The sequence below is a fragment of the Perognathus longimembris genome, chromosome 18 (genome assembly GCF_023159225.1).
Source record: "Perognathus longimembris pacificus isolate PPM17 chromosome 18, ASM2315922v1, whole genome shotgun sequence".
NCBI classification, from domain to species: Eukaryota; Metazoa; Chordata; class Mammalia; order Rodentia; family Heteromyidae; genus Perognathus; species Perognathus longimembris.
The window spans coordinates 34,638,401-34,663,536 of record NC_063178.1 but is presented as its reverse complement, the minus strand read 5'-3'; the positions used below and the strand labels follow the sequence as shown (position 1 = coordinate 34,663,536).

The following is a 25,136-nucleotide window of genomic DNA, read 5'->3' as shown; positions in this document are numbered from 1 at the left end:
TAAAAGTATGTGCTCAAATAAACAGTCATATGTGTATTTCAACAAAAGATGTAAGGATGGCATACTTATAGGAGTATTCTATTTCTGTGTCTACTGTGAACCATTAAGGAACAATTTAAAAATGAATATCAAGAAGCTGAAAAATGTTTTGTCAAGTGAGGTGGTAGGCAAGAAGAAATGCGGCAGATAAACATACAGAGAAACAGTGGGCAAATACAAGTCATTATATTCAATATAAGTATGAAAAGGAAAACTATATAATTTCCCTAACTATGAGTGCATGGAATTTTTTCCTAAGGAAAATAATCCTAACTACAAGCACTAGTGCTGATACCAATGGCATCCATCAAATAACAACAGATTCACAAGCTAAGGTATTGATAGTACAAAACTCTTTTTTCCTATCTTAAATGCTAATATTAATCCTCAGATCACACAGTACAATTCAAAATGATAAAGAATCTATAGTAGTAGCTGCAGAGTTCAAAACAGTAATTACTAAAGCCTAAACAGAGACAATATAGGTACCAAAAACTTCACTGCAGGTAATACACTAATAAGGAACCTAAACACAAAGTTACTGAAGCCCACCTCCAAGGTGTTTTTTTTCTTTTTTTTTTACCATCAAATTTTAAAATATTTATTAGTTGATATATTATTCATTCCTTCTTTATGTTCATCTTCACTGGTTTTCTGGACACAGCTCACCTGATCCTTACCTAGACTCTTTGTCAGTCTAGCAACTTGTGACTTTCCTTCACAGGTGGCCCATGTTGAGTGGTGTCTTGAAGAGTGCCTTATCCATTTGAAGTGAATGAGAACTCCTATATCAGCCAACATCAATCATTCTCACCATGTCGCTTCCCATCATGGAACCACTCATGGTTGCTGGAGGAACGCCAGGGTTAGCTTCATAACCTATGCCACCACCTCCACCTAGAGGTGGAAATTTCTGGCCTCCTGAACCATAGGGATCTCCCATGTTCATTGCTCCTCCACCACCCATTCTCATGTCTCTTTCTCTTGGGTCCATGTAGCTCATCTGGCTATAACTTTCCTCTCTTTGGCGTCTCATTTGTTTTTCCATCTCCCGTTGGCGACTCATCATCTCTTCTTCCCTTCTACGCTGTTCCTCCTCTTGCCTTAATTGCATTTCTTTACGTTTTTGCATTTCTTCATTGTGAAGTTCTTCCATTCGTCTTAACTCTTCCTGGCGTCTCATCAGATCTTGGCGCAAAAGATTTGCTTGATGTTCATGATAAGCATCTTCCATTTCACTTTCCAACTTGTCTTTTGTATCCTTCATGTTTTTTTCAACTTGTTCCCTTTGTTGTTTTTCCATTTCATCCAAAGACTTCCATCGCTGAGAATATTCATCTTCAAATGTACCATGCTGAGCAAAACGAGGCGGTGTTTCTCTCCCCTTTTGATACATTAGATTCTTCTGTGCAAGTTTTTCAGGAAGACCATCTTCATCATCTAGTTGTTCAAGTGGTTCCACAATGACTGGACGAGGAGTTGTTGTCAGTAGGAAAACACCTTCACTGCATCTTTCAAATGCTTTTCTTGCTGCTGGCTTAGAAGCAAATTCAACAATGCCTTTTCCTGTAGATCTTCCACCATCATCCACAATTACAACAGCCCTTTCAATAGGACCAAATTGGCTAAAGGCTTCTTCCAACAGTTCATTGGAAACATAGGGTGAAAGATTTTGCACAGAAAGGGCAGCAGCATGAGTAGCAAAACGAACCCGAAGCTGTCTACCTCTCATGGGTGTATCATCAAGTTCAGCTTTGGCAATTTCAGCCAAGGCTCTAAATTCAAGTTTAATAAACCCGAATCCTTTGCCTTTGTTGATAAAAACTTCTCCTGGTTCTCCATATTTAGCAAACAGTCTATTGAACTCATCTTCTGTAATATCAGCAGGTAGATTCCCAACAAACAATCGACAGCGCTGTGTGTACCTTTTCTCACCAGGTCTCCTCTTTGAATCCCTCGGAGTTTGAGATCTTTTCCTCGCTGCGCCCGCCAGGCCCGCCGGGTGTGAGGCCCTGGTGGTGCTGCTGGTGGTAGGGCGGGTGGTGCTGGCAGCCGCCACGGGGCTCCCTGCCGCCTCGGTGTGGAGGCTTGGGGTGGCCACCAGGCGTGCTCAGGTCCGGGCCGCCGCCGGGCTTCGGCCCACCAGGCATTTTGCCGCCCTTGGGGCCGCCAGGACCTGGACCCTGCTTAGGCACGGGACCCGGGCCTCCTGCGGGAGGAGGCGGCGGGCCCCCGGCCTGAGGAGGAGTGGTCAGGACCCTGCTGCTCGGCGGCGCGGGCGGAGGCGCCCCTGGGGGGTCCGAGGTGACCGCGGGCGGCAGAGTCGGGGTGGGGCCGGGCCCTGGCAGAGCGCCAGTAGTCGGAGGGGTAGCCGGCGGGGCCGACCCCGAGGCCGGCGGAGCGCTGCCTACTCCCGGCGCGGCGCCGGGCCACGGAGGACCGACCGGTTTAGAGGCGTCTGGCGGTGGTGGAGGCTGCTGATGGGGTGGCTAGTGCGGCGGCGGCGGCTGTTGCTGGGGCGGCGGCTCCTGCGGAGGCAGCGGCGGGATCAGAGGTTTGGGGCCTCCTGGGCCCGGGCCCATAGGGCCGCGGTTCTTGTTAAGGCCCATGCCTGCCACGGCCGCCGCCGCCTCCACGCGGGTGGAAGCAGTCACCCCCGCGACTCCGGAACCGATCCTGAGACCTGCCTGTGGTCAAGGAGCGGTCGAGGCAGAAGCAGAGAAGACGCGCAGGGAACGTGGAGGCCACTTTGTCTCACACAAAATGGCGGATGATACAAGCATCCAAGGTGTTTGTTAAAGATAAAGTGCTGATTTTTGCAAGAGTTGAGTTCAGAACAAAGTCAAGTACCAGATTTACTAGATCTGGATAGATTTCAACCAGGAGAATGAGATGAGCAGAAATACCAAGGACAGTTAGGATTTCATATTTGTGATCCTAGTTATGGTGACAGGTCAACATCTTCCCATCCCTTAGCTATTTGAATTGCTTGGAAAAAAGTTTAAAATACTACTTTGAAACAATAATATAAGCACAAAATATTCTGATGGTGATAAAGGTTTTGCTCGAGAGTCTGCCATGATATAATTCCTTTATTAATTGTGTAAGTTACATCTTCAGTACGTATGTACCTATAAAGGAATATTCTCAAAAAGTCCTCATATATTAGGGAAAATTTAGTGTCTCCAATTATGAGTTCAATATAGGACTAAAGAATCCTAAATGGACCTATGTTTTCGATAGTACTATTCATACTATACTATACTACTGTACTACACTATACTATACTAGGTAGTATAAATATTTTAGATAATTTCTTGAAGTATTCTGAAAAATGAGATATAATAAGGCTAAACATAAAGCTACAGGCATCAAATAAGTACTCATCTTAGAGGTTCAAACCATATTCTAAGGTTGAAAATATGGAAACATAAAGGTAGAAGGGGAATGTGCAGTTCATTTTAATGTTTTGTGGTTCATCGATTGTCCTAATTTGTTCCAGCTTAGAAATACTTCCACACAAGAGAAGATGTGACACCATTCAAAAAGAAATGTACTCACTACCTGACTTGTGTAACTACAACCCCTCTGTACACAATAGTATACAATAATACAGTAATAGTTTTTTAAAATACATACATCCAACCAGATAGATAAGCAGCTCTGCTTGTGCTGGCAATCATTAATGTCATAATTTTCAGCAAGCAGCATATGCCAACTGCTGGTATACAATGTGTCTATGCATCCATCCAGCAATACTTTTCACAGACAGAATATGTCATTTGGCTGAAGTTGTCTTTGTGTGGTGAGATTGTAACACATGATAATCAAGTTCATTAGGATGAAAAACATCAAATCTAAATGAGAATTTCTATTATATCAAGGGTCCCATTACTGTGTTAACTGAGGGTTCAGGGTTACTAATGGTAGCTGGGCAATAACACTGCCTTCTAGGACATGGCTAATGGAATATGGTTAATTATGGTGACATAGTAATTATGCATAAAAAGCTACAAGGCTGACAGCTCACTCACACTTTTATCACAGCTTAGATATTAGTGGTCTGACAAAATATGAAAGGTAGAGTTGTACCAAAGGCTGAAGGTGCTAACTTTCTTATTGGGTTCTATTCAGGGGGAAACTGCTGCTGCTGTTATTGAGGCCATAGTCAAGATGGCAGTAGACTTCTATAGTCAATGCTTAGTTCATTTGTGAACCTACTTATCTGGGCTATCATTACTAATTTTTTATTGTATTGCTGTCTTGTGCCTCTTGTCTAAAAGGCATTTCCATCTCTTGGTGCCAAGATTTATGGTGGGCATATTTATGGTTAATTCTTTATATGGACAAGCACCTTCTTAGGCAATAAATTAGGGTCTTTGATTTCCATTCTTTCTAATTACTGTTGGTGTATTTAAGTAAAAGTGTGGACTTCCTTGAATGCCTCCTTCTCTTTGATACAGAATGAAATATGCTTGAATTCATTTTAGTTGGAAAGTTGGGAATTTGGTTAATAATTGTGGCTCTCTCATTACTAAGCTATTGAATCTCTTTAGATATCCTCCTACTGCAAATGAAATTTCTACTGTATATCTTCATCCATTGCATGGTTGTCGCACTCCCTTTTCTGGGAAAGTGCTCCCTGACCACATTTTATTATCCTGGGGGCCCACAGGCTGCCTTCCAGAGCATTAGTGCTCTGATTTTAAGGCTGCAGATCATTTTGCTAATATCAAAGGGAAGTCTAATTTGTATAGATATCTCCTGACTACTGCATATTTGGGGGGCATTTGTGTTGCAATAGTCCTACGTAATGTGGTCAAATTACCTGACCTTTATGCAAATGTTCTTATGTTGAAAATTTATTCCATGAATGCTTCCTACACATGGAATACATATTTCATTTCATGTACATATATTAAACACATATCCACAGCCATCTGATAGTGACAAAAACCCAAAAATAATTTTGAAAAGGACATTATCTTCAAAAAGATGGGTTTGGAAAACTGAATGTCCATGTGCAAAAGACTGAAATTGGATCCCAACCTATCACTTTGAACTAATGTCATTGCAAAATGGATCAAAAGTCTGAATATAAGACCTAACATCTTGAAGTTATTAAAGGAATCATAAGGCAAAACGGAATTTGACATAGACGAGAATTCCTGAGTAAAATAAAATGCAAAAACGTTTCTGTATAAGCATAGTTACTAAGCTAAAAAGACAACCAACAGAATGGGAGAACCTCTTTGACAGTTACATAACTGGCAGTATTCTGAACATAGCCCAAATATTCAAGGTACTCAAAGAATATACACATTATTCATCTGTCATGTAAAATAGTTCAGTGAAGGTGGTCATGTCTAAATCCTAGCTCCTCAGAATGCTGAGATCTGATGAGAGGATCAATTCTGTTCAAAGCCATCCTTGACAGACAAATCTGAGAGACTCCAGCAAAATATCAGAATTGCAGGTATGGTTCCAGTGGCACAGTAACAGCAGGAATAGAGGGAGAGCTAAGCCAAAGGAGAGCATAGAAGATGGTTATATACCTGGAACCATTCTGAAGGCTTGATACGCAATCCTCATTTAATTTCCCAGCAATTCTACGCAGAAGATACTATTATCAACCGCTTTCACAGATAAACAAGTGATACTTAATTACATTAGTTTTAATTACCCAGTGTAATGTAACAAGGATCCAAAGACCCATGAGAATCCAGAGTCCACATTTTTGAACAGTAAAAAACGATATAACTATAGTTAACAGGGGGAAGCTTCAGCTTGTTTGTGCCATATGATACATTCACCCAAACACAAAGCAAACTGGAAATCAACAGTATTTGAGTAAGATAAACAGGTCTAGTCTCAAAATATAGTATGAGCCTGTATTATTTTGAGTTACTGAAAAGCATACAAGCCATTAAGACAAAGTATTTCATGGTATCACTACAAAAGAAGAGTACGTGAGGAGAATTAACATTTCCTACTCAGAACTTATATAAAAGATTTCTATGTCCATTTCCAGATAAAGAAAGCAACAATTAAGCAATATGCCCAATGGAGACCTGAATTCAGACCCCAGAGCCTAATTCAATCATGATTGATCGGAATATGATGATACTGTACTGATGGCTAACACCAGTAATCCTACTCAGGAGGCTGAGATCTGAGTATCAGAGTTCAAAGCTAGCCCAGGCAGGAAACTCTTATCTCCAAATAACCACCAGAAAGCTAGAAGTGGCACTGTGGCTCAAAGTGGTAGAGTGCTAGCCTTGAGCAGAAGAGCTCAGGAACATTACTCAAGCCCTGAGTTCAATTCCAACAACCAACCAACCTTCCTCCCCCCACCCCAAATCAATTCTGAACTGAGGATGTAGCTCAATGACAAAACACTTGCTACCATTCCCAAGGCACTGAGTTCAAGCTCTGTAACTATTAAAAAAACAAAACAAAACAAAACAGAGAAGAAGTAGTGCAGTGAAAACAAAACCCCTACATTCTAATCAAGAGTCCAGGACAAAGGATATGTGTTCAACTGTGCACAAGTCACAGAGACAATGAACTAGAAAGAATAGCTCCTTAATCTGTACATAAAGTTAGCTCATCCGTTAGCTGAGTATACGTGGAAGAAATACAAAGTAGAATAGCAAAGCTTTTGAGAAGGTAGCCACAGTGTAAGCAAGAAGTTACATCTGGGCTGTCCTCTTAGTGGAGCACAAACAGAATATAAAGCCTACATACACCTACATAGTATGTGAAGACTAAATAAGGAGACTTGAAGACAACTAATATCTGAACCACAACCACAAGGGAGGATTATGTTTGTGATCTAAAATTGAACAGGATTATTGATTATCTTCAGAGGATTTTAATAAGGCCAGAAGATTTAAAACATATTCAAAATATACAAAACAAAAACCATTAGATAAAATAATCAGGAAAACCTCAGCAACTCTCAAACACAAACAGACATAGGGATAGTTATGTTGTTTCTATAGTTAAACCAAAACTTCTACATGGAAATTATTTCTACCATGCTTTTGAAGGAAGGGAAAAAACTCTAGACATGCTTGTAAAATAAAAAATAACAGAAGCTATGTAAACCAGAAAAATTAAATATTTTGAGAATTAAAAATATAAGCTAAAAATATAGAATTATTCTCAGTGGCAAAATGAAGATGACAGAATTAGGAGTAAGGAAACATTGATGTAGGTTAGTTGAAATTATCCTGGAAAAAGTGCAGGAGAAATGTGAATAGAGAAACTAGATTCATGAGGCAAAATAAAAATTCTGATTCTCAAGTATTAAAAATTCTAAAAGAGTAACAGAAAATATAACTATTAAATTTCCTCTAATTTTATAAGAAATATATTTTAACTTACATGTTATAAACTGGTGAACACCAGAAAAATAAACTAAAAGAAATTTAATACACATCATAGTTAAACTGTTTATAACCATTTATTTTAAACATAGTGTAGAAGTACTATAGTGTCCCGTTTAAACTCTGGCCTTATAATCATGCATACAATAACCCACTGCAATCAAATAACTGAATAATTCTCACTAGAAACTATCAAGAATACAGTTCAATGGGACAATTTTGAGTGAAAAGCTGAGAGTGTGTCCAAACCCTGAGTTTAAGCCCCTGTCCCAGCACAATAAAATTGAGGCATTGCTACCTCATCATTACATTGATGTGAATCGTATGAAACCAATTTCAGATTTCTAACTTCTAAATCTGCAACAACAACAACAAAAAAAAAAAACAGTTTGTACAAACAGCACATTTGGGGCCCTAAATCTATTTGTTACAGAGCAACAAAAACTAACATACCAGGCCAATTAATTTACTATGAGAAATAATTACAAAAATAATGGTCATTCAAAAAGAATAAATGATCCTGAGAAGTAGCGTATGTGTATACAAGCTGTTTCTACAAGCTAAAAATGGTTATATCCAATCACTCAAGTATTCCAGATTTACTTCCACATGGTCTTATAAGATTATACACATTGAAAAATAATTTTATTCAATTTTTTACTTCAATGACCTTGAAGTCCAAATTCAAGAAAGGCATTTGGCCTTGAAAATGACCTCTATACATTTCAGATTTATCAGAAGGAGACAGATAAAAAGAAAATTTTCTAGTAAATGTTTGCCAAACTTTCTTTGAAATCACTTCCAGCTTCAGTTCATAAGTTGTTGTATCTCAAATGGTATGTAACTTAAGGCATGAACGCTGTGAAAATGCACTAAATACCCACTACAACACTACCTGTACCAAACTATCCTTTCCCCTACTTGCTTTGGCCAAACTTGATTTCCAGCATTATTAGGATCAGTTCGAACCTAGACTACAATGTCACTCATTACCTCTGCTCTCCTGGACCTTGCTTCTCTTGACCCTCACTCCTGATCTTTGTGGTTAGTCTCAACTTACAAAAGCCTCCTAAAGCCATATTTTTACCTTCTCTCTGACCAAAGAGCTTTATCAGTGAGCATTTGGATATTTGTCAACCCTAATACCAAACTGTTATCAGTCTGTCTCACAGAGCTTGACTGTTTAACTGGCTCTCTGATCATATTTATTTGTTTCTTTTTTTTTTTCTTTTTGGCCAGTCCTGGGCCTTGGACTCAGGGCCTGAGCACTGTCCCTGGCTTCTTCCCGCTCAAGGCTAGCACTCTGCCACTTGAACCACAGCGCCGTTTCTGGCCGTTTTCTGCATATGTGGTGCTGGGGAATCGAACCTAGGGCCTCGTGTATCCGAGGCAGGCACTCTTGCCACTAGGCTATATCCCCAGCCCATATTTGTTTCTTTAACAGGTACAATCGCAGCTCTCATTCCTAAAGACTCACACAATTCCAACTTTTTCAGCAAATAAATTTACTTCTGAATTTTTACTCTGAACAATGATCAAGAAATCGCTTTAAATTCCTTATACACTTTCTGAAAAAACTTACTGTCAAATACCCTGTTTCATCATTCACTACTCTTTCTCTTCTTGCAGCCAAATTTCCTTTATGCCTAAAATCTTAAGTAGTCTGTATCAATATTTTATTGTTCTTCACTCACTTTTCCTCTCATTTTTCTTTTTGAGCTAGCACTAAGTACATGATCTACATCTCCAGTCAAGCTTGTTTTGTTCTTTTTTCCACTCAATTGCAGGTAGATTCTCACAATTTTTTTCTAAAGGGACTTGATCCTCACATCTCAGTCTCATGAGGACAGACATTATTAGTTCATCTGGAAATATAGGGAGAGTTTTGCAAATACATTTAGTTGACCTGAACCAAAACTTTAATAAATACTAGGATGATTAAATACCAAATAAACCATAGAGCTAGACTCAAGTACATGTCCCTCCACAACCCGCTTATGGGCAATCTACCATGTTGCAATTCTATTCACTCTGTTGAAATTGGTCTTTGAAGGGCTTCCTAAATGCTTCAGTCCAAAATCCAGTGGAGTTTGCAAGCTCCTCACTGGAATGGTCTTTAACCATGTCTGAATTCAGAAATGTCCTTCACAACTTCATTCTCAGACTTCTCTCACTCACTTTTACATAATCCCCTTCAGATCATATGCATTCGTAACTTTCTTCTTTATTCGTATACAGTCAAGTAAATAGAGCCACGTTTTTGGCTTTGGTAACTCAGTAGTAATTTTTTGAATCTCTTCCCTGCTGTACTTAGTATACTAAGCCACCTAGTGGTTTGTACACCAGTCACACTGGAGAAGTCTTAAATGTACTGAAGAGAGTACACAGAAGGAAAACGATGTGAGGAAGGACAAATGTACACATATCCAAATATTGTTATTTCCTTCCCTTTTCAAAACTGATCATGTTTCTATCGCAAAAAATAATCATCAAATGTTATTTCTGTATGTTTTGTAACTTTGTCACCAAAAATGAGTGAACCCACTTTTTCTACCAATTCTGCATTTCTTACTATAAGAATTATGGATTTTCAGATATTTTCCCTGTACATTCTAAAATTATAAATAAAAAAATCTTCTGAAATTTAAATAAGTAAAAAGGATTGATAACTTTTAAAAAGACTAAAATGTATCTTAACTGGTTGTCTAACAGCATTCAAACATAACTCAGAATGTTCAAGAGAATAACGGGGTATGAGTACATTTTCAAATAGAGATTAGACAGAACCTACAACATTTTTACATGTGACTAGATTGGTTGTAATTTAAGTGATTATAAAGTCAAGATTAATACAACGAAGCAAAATTAGCCACCAATTCTTTTCTATAATGATGATGCTCTCTTAAGGATATTCTAAAACTGACTTAGAAAATATTACTTATCAAAGTAATTCCTTGTGTACTATTGACTAGTGTGTCAAGCTATTGACTACTAGAAAAACTGCCTTTAGTCAAAATTCAATCAAGTGTCTATCTGAAGGTCTTTTAATGCTCATCTTAAAACTAAGTATGTAAAACTATGATGTGAATTGTTGCTGTCTGCATATTTTAGTTCTCCAAGTAGGAAACACTTCTAGGATACAAAACTGTTGTACAGGATACCACGTAGGTACCCTCTAAATTAATGATACCGCACCAATCAAGCTTTTGTCCCTGTGTCCCTAATTGTGCTGACAAAAGTTACTGGCAACTAAAATGATGTCAACCAGAATGAGTATTCTAAAGTGTTACATGTCATAGAAATAACTAAATCATGTATTTTGTTGCTCTTTTAAATTTTAGCCTTGCTACTTTTGTTTTGTTGTTGTTGTTGTTGGGGGTGCCATTGTAGATTAAGTCTTCTGGTGAATTTGCAGTCAGACCGACCGAGGATGTTTCTGAAAGGGAATTATCTGTCAAAGTTAGCTTAATAGGTTCAAGATAATACCAGCTGTAAATTCTTTCTATTAATCTCACTGTTACTGAAATTTGTCCAGTTTTATTGGCACAGACTCCTTCCCAATTGACCTGTGTGTTTCCTCACTCCAACATTGGAGATATCTCATCACAACAAAAATACTAACTAGGCTCAGCAACAAAGGAGATCAATTATAACAAAATTTATCCTGTGGAAAAGGGACCACACAGAGCCATCTGAAAAAGAAAAACAAAATTGTTTGGATAAGAAGGGATGTTGTATGATTTTACATGGAGTCACTTGTAAATGCCCTTTCTAAGTTAACTAATGTTGAGAGCTCAAGAAAAGGAATTCATAAGCACTGCTACTTGATCCTTATGCTTATTGATGTCCCCAATGGGAAAGGGAACTTGGACCCTTGCATTCTGTCACCTGCTATTTCTACAGCTCCAGGAAAAACCCAGATACTCCTTTCAATATATAGGCTACCAACTTGAAATAACATCAAGTCTAGAGTAAAACATAAAAGAATTTTTTTCTTTGGCTCTAGCCTGCAAAAACGTGTTGCTAGAATAGTCAGTGACTTAGCCCAAACCATTATAATCTACAGGAGCAGATTGACTCCCCAGCAGCAATGATTTCACAAAACAAAGAAGAATTCAAGTATAGAAAGGGGACACAGGAGAAGAGCTGTACCATACGCACTCAAGAGCGTTGTTTAGGGGCATGAGAAAAGATTGAGTTCAAACTAACAACCACAGGCTGGGGATATGGTCTAGTGGCAAGAGTGCCTGCCTCGTATACATGAGACCCTGGGTTCGATTCCCCAGCACCACATATACAGAAAACGGCCAGAAGTGGCGCTGTGGCTTAAGTGGCAGAGTGCTAGCTTTGAGCAAAAAGAAGCCAGGGACAGTGCTCAGACCCTGATTCCAAGCCCCAGGACTGGCCAAAAAACAAAAAAAAAAAAACAAAAAAAAAAAAAAAAAACTAACAACCACAATAATCCACAAGACCTGTCAATTTAAGACAGTAAGCTACCGAAAGATGGCTCTCAGGGGAGATATCTGGTGCAAGTTGTCTTAACAGTAATTCTGACAATATTTGTCACCTCTATCATCAATCTGATTGTTAAGTTTGTTTCTTCTAGACCAGAATCCATCAAGTGACAAATTGCCATAAAAAGAAGCTACATGGAAACTGTCCTTTGCAGTGTTATATTGGAACAGCACATATACTGCATGCTACATGCCCCAAAAACCCTCCTTCCTAGAGGATCCCCAACTGCCCTTCTCCACTCTGCACTCACAGCAGAAAGTAGCCTGGAGCAGTCATGGCCCCTATTCTTTAAGAGTAAGTTAAGATTTCCATCACATGGGAGGATATAGAGAGAGAGAGAGAGAGAGAGAGAGAGAGAGAGAGAGAGAGAGAGAGAGAGAGAGAGAGAGAGAGAGAGAGAGAAATAGGGAAATAGAAATATAAGGTTAAAGGTGAAAGGCATAACATAGTAGCAGGTAACATGTGTCCCATTATGGTACTTCCTATTCCCATAGAACCTTAGGCTTCTGATCTAATACTTCTTCTTTCCATACTGCTGTGAGTTCCTGCTTAAACATTTCTTCTCATAATGCCTTGAATGAACACTAAACTGGTGAAAAAGAGCCAGGACAGGCAATGCACAACTTTCACGAAATGTGGACAAAGCTAAGAAGAGGAAATAAAAGAGAAAACCCCTAGTATAAAAGCCCCTCTCTGAGAGGGCTCCACTGGATCTCTGAGTCCCCACTTTAGATAAAGAGCCTCACTATTTTACTTTCATCGTTTCCCTCATTTTCAAATGCATTTACTCAGTTTACCTTAATTCTTTACATGAAGAATCGGTTCCCTTCAACAATATCTCAAAGAAGTGCTAGCAGATAGGAACCTATCTGTGGAAGAAATTTGGTAAACCTTTTTACCACTTTGTTAGTGAATTTAATCCATAGCTCCCAATTTCTAGTTTTCATTGCCTTCTCCTGAATACTTACTCCCATATAGTCACTGATCTTCTAATCCATGATTAAACCTTTTTTCTTCTGTCATTCTAAATATTCTACCCTTTTCTAAATAACAATAGCGTCTCTTTTTACCTTCATAGGATGATCAACCTGAAGTCATGGTCTATGTATGTGTGTGTGTATCAGTTTTGGTTTGATATGTTTTGTGTTGTTCCCATTTTGGTTTGGAGTTCAGCATTAATCCTCTTAAATTGTTTGTATAGTTGTGTTGATTGTACCATATTTGCTGTTTAACTCTCCTTTCCTATCCATATTAAGTTTTCCTTTAAAAAAATTCTGAATTGCTCTTTGTGGTAATTTACCCAACTCCCTGGTAACATACCACACCAGAAACAAGGGTAAGGGAACATACAGCCAACTTACAGAAGCCTAAAGAAGACAGGGTGCACCAATTAAGAGGACATATCTTGGTGAAATACAGTTCACTGTCATAGCTCAGGGTTTAACAAAGAAAGATGCAGGTGCAGGGTAAAGGCTCAACAAATAAATATCCATGGACTTCAAGGCCTGAAATCCCTGCTGGAGAGGTAAGACCTGAGGGCTATGGATGTATATCACATCTGGAAATTTTCTATAAATTCTGCACTAATAAGTAAAAAAGCTCCTACAAGTCCAGTAGAGGGTACCATTTGACAGGGACCAAGTCTAGTATATGGTGGCAAAGCAGGCTTGGGACTCACTAATGAGCCCAAGAATAGACACACATAGCTACAGTCTACATCTTAATTCTACAGCCCTTCTCTTCCACTTAAAAAGTTTCCTGAAGGTAGCAAAGCCCAAAAAATAGGGCAATATAACAAAACCAGGACTTCAAATTTTCACTCTATTAGCCTTTGACTGTATTGATTTTATTGAGTGGTGCATTTGTTCAACTCTGGCTTTTCCAAACTGTAATTTCAATAGAGGATTTAGTCCATTTAATTCTAGAGTTCCCTATCACCCTTTTTCTATTCTATCTTATTAAAACAATCTGAATCATATACTAATAATCTTCTCTTTTGAATTTTATTTTCACCACTTCCTAGTTATTTCTCTGTATCTATAACTACTCCCCATAAACTAGAGAAATTCCTCTTGCCCTTATATCTTATCACTTCCCCCCCACCTAATATTCCTGAATACTCAAACACATCCTATAAACTACCTGAAAAATATTAGTTTTCTGCTTTCTGCTGTTTGTATGTGATTTACATTGTGTATCCATCCATCTTTCTTCTATTTGGTCTATCCCTTTTTTTCCCATCCCACACCTTCCACTGCTTATGCTATGCTACTAATATGTGAATACTCATTATTTTCTCTAAACCATTTCTTGTTTATTTGAAGCAAATCTCACCATCTAAGATAACCTCAAGTTCATAGAGGAGGAATGGAAAAAGAAAATTCGTTCCAAAAGAAGGAAGGTATAGCCATAACTTATATCTGATAAAAATCAACTGCAGGCTAAATCAGCAAGAATAGACAAAGAAAGTCATTTCAGAAAGAGAATGATGCATGCAGAAAAAATTACATAGGACAATATATACTCACTTAATATTGACACACTAAATTCAAACACTCATAGGGAAATTTACTTGTCCAGAATTCTACTGAAACAAAACAATGTTTCTAGGTCCATAATAACCAGGTGCCATAATCTTGTATCATCATGATTGCTTTGGAGGTTTTTATTTCTATTTCTATTTTGAGGTGTTTATTTCTATGTTCTATGTTCCTCCCCATGTGAAGTTAGGTGGTTTGTTTGTAATTTCTTATGTAGATATTGATATATTTAAATAAGGAATGTGATTTGTCTGGTAAATAAATAATTCTATCCTTTATGTTTTGCTGACTAGTGTTAAGCTTTGACCACTTGAAAAATGGAGTCTAAATTAAAGAAAGATTCGTTTAAGTTTCTGTCTGTTTCAAGGTCTTTAAAAATGGCCAGCATATAACAAAATATGTAAAACTATAATAGTAACTGTGGTTATCCATACATTTGTGTTCTGCAAGTATGAAAGCCTTCTGAGATACTATGCTGAAGGAACACAGTATACCAATCGGATACTCTCTATTTAATGATAGCACACCAAGAAAACATGTGCCCATGTATTCTTAATTGTAATGAGTAAAGCTTAGTTGTGCCTAAAATGATGTCAGTTTTAATATCCTAAAATGTTGTATGCAATGGAAATAACTTGATAGTTTAGTCTGTTGTTGCTTTTATTTTAACCCTGGCTACTTGTAAGTTATTTCCCATTGCAGACTTAATACTCTGATGTATTTGCATTCAGAACCACAGAGGGATGGCTTTTAATGTAGTGGCAAAAGAACAGCTAAATGACAGGGAGCACGTTTCCCTTTTTACTACTTTTGTGCGAGCACAGTCATGGGGACTTTACCTACAACCATATGAACTATTCACTACTCTCCCACAATAGTCAACATATCTGTTTCAATCCTAACTACCAAGCTCAAGAACAGTGCTTAAATGTCTATAGCCTTACCAGCACTGGAAAGCTCATTAACCATACTCAGGTTAGTGGTCAAGCAAGTATATATACCATTAAAAACACTGTATACTATCTAAAAACACTGTTGTTGGTGGCTAACCTGGAAGATGACCTACAAGCTAAATGACAAGTACATACGTCAAGAGAATACTAATTCTTAGATTGGCTGTGCACACTATGAAGATGTCAACTGCCCATACTGGGATTATATGAAATGGGCAAATTGTCAGGGAAAATGAGCTAATGACCTTCACCAGAAAAAACAAAGGAACTTTGAGCTGCACACTAAGCACTGCAACCCTCTAAATTTTACCCATTAGAGGACAGGACACTCAATTGCCATTCAAAGGAGGCATTTTTAAAGGAGGGAGGTGCCTGTGGCTCAGGTCTATAATTACCGCTACTCAGAAAGCTGAGATCTGAAGATCTCAGTTCAAATCCAACCTGGGCTTTGAGAGTCCTTGAAGCTCTGATCTCCAATTAACCACCAAAAAATATGCTGGCAATAGAGCTGTGGCTCGAGAGGTAGATGGCTAGCCTTGAGCACAAGAGCTCAGGGACAGTGCCCAGTTCCTGAGTTCAAGCCCCAGGACCAACAGACTCACACACATATAAGTAAAGAAACAGTGACCCTACTACATTTCAAATTGTCACCATCACCCATGGGAATTCAACTGTGGGGTGACTTTCCAATCTTCATTAAGGCTGAAGACATGTTCTTCTAACCAGCCAAATCCATAACCAGACAGGAAAGCTTACTTTATGTTTTCTTTGTGGGGAAAACATCCTGGAAGACCATTGGCAATAGATAAAGAGCTGTATCATAGCAGCTCTTAAATACCTTCTTCCCCAACAGGAAAAAGAGTCTGATTTAAAGAACTCTATTATCGGAACTTACTACACCTCCTCCACAAAAGGCAGTTCACTACTCCAGTGGGGGATAGAACTCATGTAAAATGAAAGTTTTATAACACTGTCTAAAAGACTCATTGGTGGGGAATTCCAAATCACACAGGGCACCCTAATCTTACCCACTAGCCAATTTCCCAACATCCAGGCTGCCTGGAATAATTTAACCACAGACACAGAGTTGGGCACCCAGGGGATGGTATTAGAACTGCAGGAAGCAAGCTTACATGCTGCTACTCAGCAGCTGATTGCAATCTTGTGTCCTATCCACAATCAGACTGTCCTTCTGCTTGCTTCCCTCTGACAAAGTAAAATGTTGGATGGTCTCATATATAAAGAAAGATTAAAAGGACAAAAATGTGGTTGCTATCAAATTAAAAACTAAAAAGGGTGCTGGGAATGTGGCTTAGTGGTAGAATGCTTGCCTAGCAAGCACGAAGCCCTGGGTTCGATTCCTCAGCACCACATAAACAGAAAAAGCCAGAAGTTGCCATGTGGCTCAACAGGTAGAGTGCTAGACTTGAGCAGAAAGAAGCCAGGGACAGTTCTCAGGCCCTGAGTTCAAGCCCCAGGACTATAAAAAACTAAAAACTAAAATAGAAATAGTGAGTGGCCTCCTGAGCAAATCATTCAGTATTATGGTCCTTCCACTTGGGCAAAACAACAGCAGGGCTATTGCACCCTGATTTGTACACTTGATCACATTATTTGGCTCCAAATGTAAACTGTAATTATAACTACAATCTCTTAACACATTGGCAAAATAGCAAAACAAAGTGGGCAAGGTAATATATCAAAACCCCTTAGCCTTAGACTATTTACTTACCTCTGAGGAGGTATAGGTAAGAAATTCAACGGAAGTAACTATTATTTACAAATTAATAATAATGGAAAGGTTAGAAAAAATCACAAACAGGATGATGAAGATTGCCCATGTACACATCCAAATTTGGAAAAGGAGAAATCCAAATGATCTACATGAAAGGTGGTTATCTGCCTTGGGTAGATTCAATAACCTGACAAAGTCAATGATCCTTGTCTTGGGAGCAGGTATATTATTACCCTGCTCAGTTCTCTTATAGTGTGGTCTATCAAAAACCATTATGAAGGTTACTACAAAAAGACAGCAGCCCATGTAATGAAGCTAGGAAAATACAAGCCTCTAAATGAAAATGATGATATTTGATTCTGGTTGAGCTGAACCACAAAGGGGGATATGTAATACTGTAGAAGGTCTATGTGACTGGGAACAAGTTTCCCATTGTCAGGACTAGCCACTAAATATAAATTGTCCTTTGTCCTGCTAGAGAAAGCCATCACTAAACAACAACACCCCATTCCTTGAGGACTTATGAACTGCATTCATGAGTTAGAAATTCTCCATTGATAGACATACTGTTCTTCTACAATCAGGATAAACCATGCTCCCTTTCTTCCATAACTGGTTTACAAAGTTATTTAATTAAAGCAAGTATCCTTTGTTCTCAGGCCTCAGCGTTTGGACACAAGTCTGCTTGGGCCTCTGGCACATCAATAAAACTTGCTTCTCAAAAAGCCTGACTGCCCTATTTCTCTGTTTGGATTTCCCGCAACATCACAAGATCTGCTTGGGAGCTGTTTCTATTGATAGCTTCTTTGCTTATATTTTGTTAAAATGATCATATTGACCAACACTGTCATTTGACCTGTCAGTCTCTCACCACGAACACAAAATCACACCAACTGGATCTTTTATCTCAGCAACAAACAAAACACCAAGTGGAACATTTCACCAGAAAGGAGGCTAGATATACTAAGACAGTTTATCTTTTTGAGAAGAGACCATATGAAGGCAGATAGGAAATAATGCTCAGATAAGAATGGATGCTGTTAATTTCCAAATGGAGTCAAGCTTATTTGCCTTTCTAAAAACTACTAAAGCCAAGAGGTTTTAAAAAACCAAAAGAGTTCCTAAACATTATTACCTGGTGCTCAAGCTTGTCAACCCTCCAACCGAATGGAAATACACAACTTTACATTTATGACACTTCCTATTGCTAAAGCATCAGAAAAAAACCTAGATATTTCTTCCCATATATGGGCATATGTACCATTTTAGAAGACAGATATCTAATTTGAAATACATCAGGCCTAGATTCAGAATTCATAGCCCAAACCTTTATAAATCTACAAGGACAGATGGACTCCTTAACAACTGTTATTCACAAAATAGAACAGATTTAATATACTCAGCAGGGAAAGGGCTTGTCCCATTTTTGTTGAAGAGTAACAGATCATTACAAGTCCAAACTAATATCCATATTAATTCAAGATGCATCTCATCTTAGAGAATGACCTATTAAAGATGGCATTCATGAGAACATACCTGATTCAGTTCCCTCCATTGCTATCTTCCGTAGGACCCCTATGTAGCATAAAAGTTCTGCTAGGATTTGGTCCCTGCATTCTCAACCTGCTGGTTAAGTGTGTTTCATCTAGAGGGTAGTCCATCAATCTACAAATGGCTATTAAAGAGAGCTTAATATAAATAACCTAGCAATTTTACTGGAGTCCATTTGAGCAACACACAAATCCCATGCTGTCTGCCTAAAAGACCCTTCCTGGAAGATCTTAGACTGTCTTAACCTCTCTGACATCTCTTAGCAGGAAGTAATATAGAATGGTCATTGTCCCTGTTTCCTAATGACACTTAAAGTTTCCATTCAAAGAAGGACTGAGAAAGGTAGGTAAGGTTAGAAAGTGAGGATTATAACGAAGTGACCGATAACATTCCCCTAGTTATTTCAGCTCCTGATAAAATACTTCTTCTCATAAAAGTTGTGAGTTCTGCTCAAATGTTTGTTCTTACATCTTGTGTTCCCACTCAACTGTTGCACAGATGAGCCCCCCATGGATAAGCCATTAATCAATCAACACAAATACAGGCAGTGAAGATAAGAGTTCAATATTATAAAAATATCCCTCTGCCAAAAACCCCAATATGTATCCTAAAAAAATTAAGAAAAGTGAGGAAAGGGGTTGGCTAGAAGAGGTGGCATTGATCAAGACGCACTATAAACTCTTTGTTGAATGGCAACTCCTTTGTACAACCAGTTAGAGATAAAATTTTTTTTAAAGAATTCGGTATACATACTACAAAATTAGGAAGAGTGAAGGATGGGGTGGATGGGGCAGAATGGATGAGAATGTTTAAAGGGGTAACATTGAGCAAGATATCTTATATCCATAAACTTCTTTGTTAAGTAGCATCTCCTTTGTACAGCTACTTAAAAATAATAAAAGGAGGAGGGAAAAAAGAAAAATAATGTCCTCTGAGAGGACTTTGCTGCAGCCTTTTCTGAGACCCCCTCTGGATAGGGATAGTCTCCTTACTTTCATTTTATGTCTTTCCTTTTACTCTCAAATAAGCTTTCTCTGTTTAAATTATATCTTGCCTTTTACTCCATTCCCCAATATAGCATCAGTTTCTTCTATCTCCCAAAATGCACTACCAGATGGGTACCTAAGGCTGTGCTAATGGTATCATAGTTATACTACAACCCATTGCTTATAGCCAGTGAACTAAACACACAGCTCCTCCAGACTAATGCTTCCTCTAGATTTTTCACGATTTATTTTATTCCAATATTACAATTGTTCTCTTATATAATAAAACATCTTTTCTGTCAATACTTTATCTAACATCCAAAATAATAAATAATCCATCCTTTCTTTTACCCTTTCTTTTACTTCTTTTAAATTTTCTTTTACCCTCAAAGACAAGGTTTTAAGTTTCAACTGAAGGATAAGCTTGCTAAAGTCCTAGTCTTTGTGACACTAATACTTAGGGTGAAATATAAAAATTTTCGATATAATCAATTAAGGAAGAAAAATAGTGTATCCTTAAAACAAGAGGAAATACAGAACTCTAACAGGGAAGTTCAGCTTAAGCCAAGACTCCATGCAAAGTGTTAACACAGAGAGGATAGTAGACATCAAATACTGAATGTTATGCTTCCAAAAAGTGGAGAATAAAACCACCTAAGCTAAAAAATCTTTACACAAACAGATCCTGACAAGGTTAGAGCTCTGCTTTAGAGACTACAGACACACAAGTTGTTTTTATTCTTCTTAAACTTCCTGGTACATCCCACACATCTTCCACACTTGAGAAATGAAACAACAACAGCATTTTGGAGGTATGGGGAAAATGTAGTGGCCCAGACAGTAGCAGCCATTCACTGAAAGCAACATAAGAGCAGTAAACAAAGGAATGCTACACGGTACCCACGAAGAATCTAAGACTTCTAAGTTCTTTGAGGAAAAAATAAAAATCTCTCTAGAAGATCCAATACACACATTACAAAAATGCTTCAATTTTATTATACATAATGACAATTGATCAAAAAATAAAGTTTGATTAGAAAGACAGTAGCTCTGAAAGACAATGAAGCTAAAATATTTAGCTGAAATTGTTTCTGGAGGTGCTCTTTTACACACTAAACTTAGAATGAATCTATTATTTCATTTAAATAAAAGTTATAAGTCAAATGGCTATTTTTTCATAAGTTTTAAATAAGTGACAGGTAGGTAGTAGGTAGGTCTTACCCTTCATTAGATCCTCTTGATTCAACTTTGGTCAGATCACTTTTCTTGGTGAGATCGCTTCAAGACCATTGCATACAGAAATCTTGATGCTGGAAGATCTTTGGCTACTCAGCATGATAGGTTCTTCCATTTTCCCACTGAGCAGTTATATAGGGTATGACATTTCATTGCTAAAATAATGAGCAAGAGAAGCCTACTGTGCTTAGTGTGCTATTCATTTATTATTCATTGAACAAATAGATATTGAAATGTTTTTAGTATATATCCTCTGTGTCAATGGCTAGAAATGTGATAATGAAATAAACAGAGGGGATTTTTTTTCTATTGTACACTGTTATGTCTTGTATGGAAAAGAGACAGTAGACAATTACCATACAAACCATGTGATGAACCACAGGAGGAAAAAACAGGTACTCACCTATTCAGGTCCACAATCGAAGTAAAAGTTGATGGAAAAGTATCTCCGGGAGACTAAGCAGGACAACAGGGATCCCAAGAAGCCTCTTAACAGCAACCTCCTGTGGGAAGTAACAGTTAACCTTTTCCTGCTTCCTCTGAAAGATGTATTGGCCTATTACAAAAATAGCTAACCACACTGAACCTTATTGCTGGATATCAGTATGTCACAAAAGAAAGGAATGGCCACAGCCTCCATTGTGTCCCAGCAGTGACATCAACTCTGAGTACTCCAATGTGACATCCTCTGGTAAGGAATATCCTCTTCAATGACCTTGGGAAATTGTAGGGCAGTAGACACTGTTCCCACTGGACTGCACCAAATCCAAGACATATCTCCTCACTTGCTATTAGCAAGGAACATTTCCCTGATGTGCTTCGCTTGGTGGCCTCTCTAGGTTGAGCTCAACTTTGCCAATTCACAGGAGGATGGAGAAACCATAAGTCAGGATAGTAGGCCGGACTCTTGCCAGAAAGAAACTGCCCACTGACTTCAGGGGAAAAGAGAAAAACAGCCAGAAAACAAGAGTTTTCAGAGACAAGGTAGCATATCTGGTCTGGCACATGCTCAGCAGGAAAGAGCAACAACACGATGACACATGCTGCACTTTGGATGACACTCCAAAACACGAACTAAACAAGAAAAGTCAGGTGCAAATGGCCACATCCACCATGATTCCCTTTTCTGCAAATGTCCAGAAAGAGCATACAAAGAACTGAAAGATGGCTTCCTATGGACATGAGTGGGAATGAGGACTGATCCTTGGTCACAGGCCCTTGTGTATGCTGCATTGGGCCTGACATGGTAGTATCTGTAGTCCAAGCTGCTCAAAAGGATGAGATAGGCAGAATCATTTAAGCTCAGAATCTCAGAGCAAGCCTAGGGAACACAGGACCCTGTACTAAGGGAAAACAGCAAAGAAGCAAACAAAGGATTGGAGAGGTTTCCCTGACCCCCAATATGGAGTGTGGAAAAGGCCTCATTCTAATATGAACACCATGTTGGGAGAACAGTAAAAACTGGGTTCTACTAAAAACAAAATCTCTATTGCTCTTCTATGCAAAACAAATCAAACACTGCCCCACAACCCCTAATTTTTGTGCATTGATCCTAAATTGATGAAATAGACTTCCACTGATATATCAACCTACTGTATTTTGTAATGTTCTCCAAGTTATTTTCAAATCCATTTTTAACTCTGATTTTAGATTTATTTCTTATTCTCTGTATTTATATTAACTTGCATGCTTATTTCTGTTGCCTTTTTATAAGCTTAAATAGGTTTTGATGTAGGAAAATCATATTTCCTAGGTTTAAAACATTTAATACAGTGTTATGACACTAAATATTCATTCACAGGGTCCAGCCTTCTACAATGAATTTCTAATACTTCTCTACTAGTCATTTCAATGTGACAGAAGCTCTAAAATCTCACGTTCTTATCGACCTAATGAAACTTCATGTACCAATCAAACTAATAAGCAGAGGTAAATTTGGGTCAAATTGTACATTACTGACTAAAACTGAAAAAAATCCCAGGACTGAACGTACCTGCTAAAAAAGCATTTGAGTTTGTTTTACCTGACTAGGCATCAGAGTTCCATGATGGAGAAATGAATTTCTCTTGGAGTTCAAACGTGTATGTAAGATATGTTTCAAGATATGTTTATTAGACACACAGTTAAGAGGCTTAAAAATAAATTTTAGCTAAAAATCTATACTTGCTCTGAAAAACGATTAGTAGAAAATATTGAAGAGAAAATATTAATAACTAGAATTGCCTCTATAATGTTATAAAATTATAATAAAACATGAAAGAGGAGCTGTTTCTTTTAAAGTAAAGGTATATGGTGATTGGTTATTAGTTTTATGAAGTTTTAAAATACTAGACAGAAATTTCATTTATTTGTCCAGTTTTCTCTTCATCTGGCTCTCCTTATTCCACTTTGGACGTTTTGAGGTGAGTAATAACTTCAAACCCAGGCTACACTCAGAAAGCACTAATCCTGGAAGTTCACTACTCTTACTCTGAATCATTCTTCAATTATTTTACCAAGTATTATTACAAGTTATTATATGCCACTGTCAAAATAATGAACATAAAACAATTATCACTCAGAGAGTGGTATTCATTCATTAATCATTTAACAAATATATTTTGATCAATTTTGTGAGGCAGAGGACATGGGTGTACGTGCAGTCCAGGGGCTTGAATTCTGGGCCTGGGCACTGTCTCTGAACTTTTTGACTCAAGGCTAATGCTCTATTACTTAGGCCTCTTCTGACTGTTTTCATAGTTAGTTGGGGATAAGAGTCTCACAATCTTTCCTGCCCAGGCTGGCTTTGAACTGCAGTTCTCAGATCTCAGATTCCTAAGTGGCTAAGATTACTGGAGTGAACATTTGGGCCCAGCTTGAGCAGATTTTTATGTACATAGCCTCTGCTGAGTGCTAAAGATGTGGTGGTGAGTAAAACACAGGTTATATCTATTCTTATAAGCTGTAAAGTCTTGTATGAAAAAGGGAAATTAGACAATTATCACACAAAACACATGAAGAACAGCATTAATTCCACAAGGAGCAAAACAATGTACCTACCTATTCAAGTCCACAATCAAAGGACAAGTTGATGAAAAAGTTTTCCCAGGAGACAAGGAAGGTTGACAGCATCCTAGGATGCTTGAGAATAGCAACTTCCTGTGAACTGGCACTGTTAAGTAGCAGCACCTTCCTGTTTCCTCTAAAGATGCTTTTGGTTCAAACCCTTTACACTGGACTCTGGGGAGTCAGGTGAGTCACAAAGGAATGGAACGGTCACAGGCAGCCTTGTTTCCTAGTAGTGATCCAGAACCCTGAGTATTCCAATGCTATGTCCTCAGGTCAGGAATGTCTTTTTTATACTGCCCTTGAGTAGCTGGAGGTCTATATACAAAACATATAATACTATATCAAGTAGGAGATAAGACAGTTATCCACACCTGCTGTTGACAAGCATAGTGTGCCTCAAAGCCCTTTCCTCTCTAGCATAGGTTCAGTTTTGCATATGGACAAGTGGGTGGAGGAGCCATTAGGCAAGAGAGCAGGATTTTTTGCCAGAAATAAATTGCCAATCCACTTCAGACAGAACAGTAAGGAAGGGAAGAGATGTTTCAGTATAGACTTCGAGAAATGTGGCTTCTCATCAGTGGCACAAGCTCAGAAGCACCATGGACAGGCCTGTTATACCTGCTGCACTGTGGAGGAACTCCAAAACATGGCAATAAAGGTTGCAAATGCTAACAGCCACAATAACACCCTTTTTGTGAGATGGCTAGGAGAGCTATCTGCATATGCAGAATCAGTAAGTATTTTCTTTGAGCCAGAGATACTTGAAGAAGTGATGGATGGATGGGCACTGGTGGCAAAATTTAGATCTCCCAAAAGCTGAAAGTCTAGTATTCTTGTTAAGTAAACCAAACAACTTTGCCACATATACTCAGTCTTTTTATGTTGCACTAAAAAGACATTTAGTGATTTTCATTCTGTTTATATGGGAAATTTGTCTACATTGTCAAATCTTTTGATTTCTTTTATTTTTATGTCTGAGATGAGAACTCAACATTATATCATCTGCTTTTGCTCATTGATTAGCACTCTACCATCTGAGTGATGCTTCCAATGCCAGTCAAATCTGTTTTAAAATAAGAATGATGATTGGTTTAGGAGTCATGCTTATGCTAGTTTCTATTGTTTGTTTTTTATAATCTTAA

At 38.2% G+C, this 25,136-nt stretch overlaps 1 protein-coding gene across 1 annotated transcript in view; it reads right to left on the bottom strand.

Annotated features, from left to right (window-relative positions):
* Positions 1 to 626: 626 nt before the first annotated feature.
* The window catches only part of LOC125366922 (splicing factor, proline- and glutamine-rich-like), a 41,693-nt gene continuing 17,183 nt past the window's right edge, over positions 627 to 25,136 (bottom strand). Inside the window, 3 exon segments of the mRNA XM_048367621.1 lie at positions 627 to 1,985; positions 1,987 to 2,652; positions 2,654 to 2,786. Coding sequence (XP_048223578.1) covers positions 830 to 1,985; positions 1,987 to 2,652; positions 2,654 to 2,786 — 1,955 coding nt within the window. The 3' untranslated portion in view covers positions 627 to 829.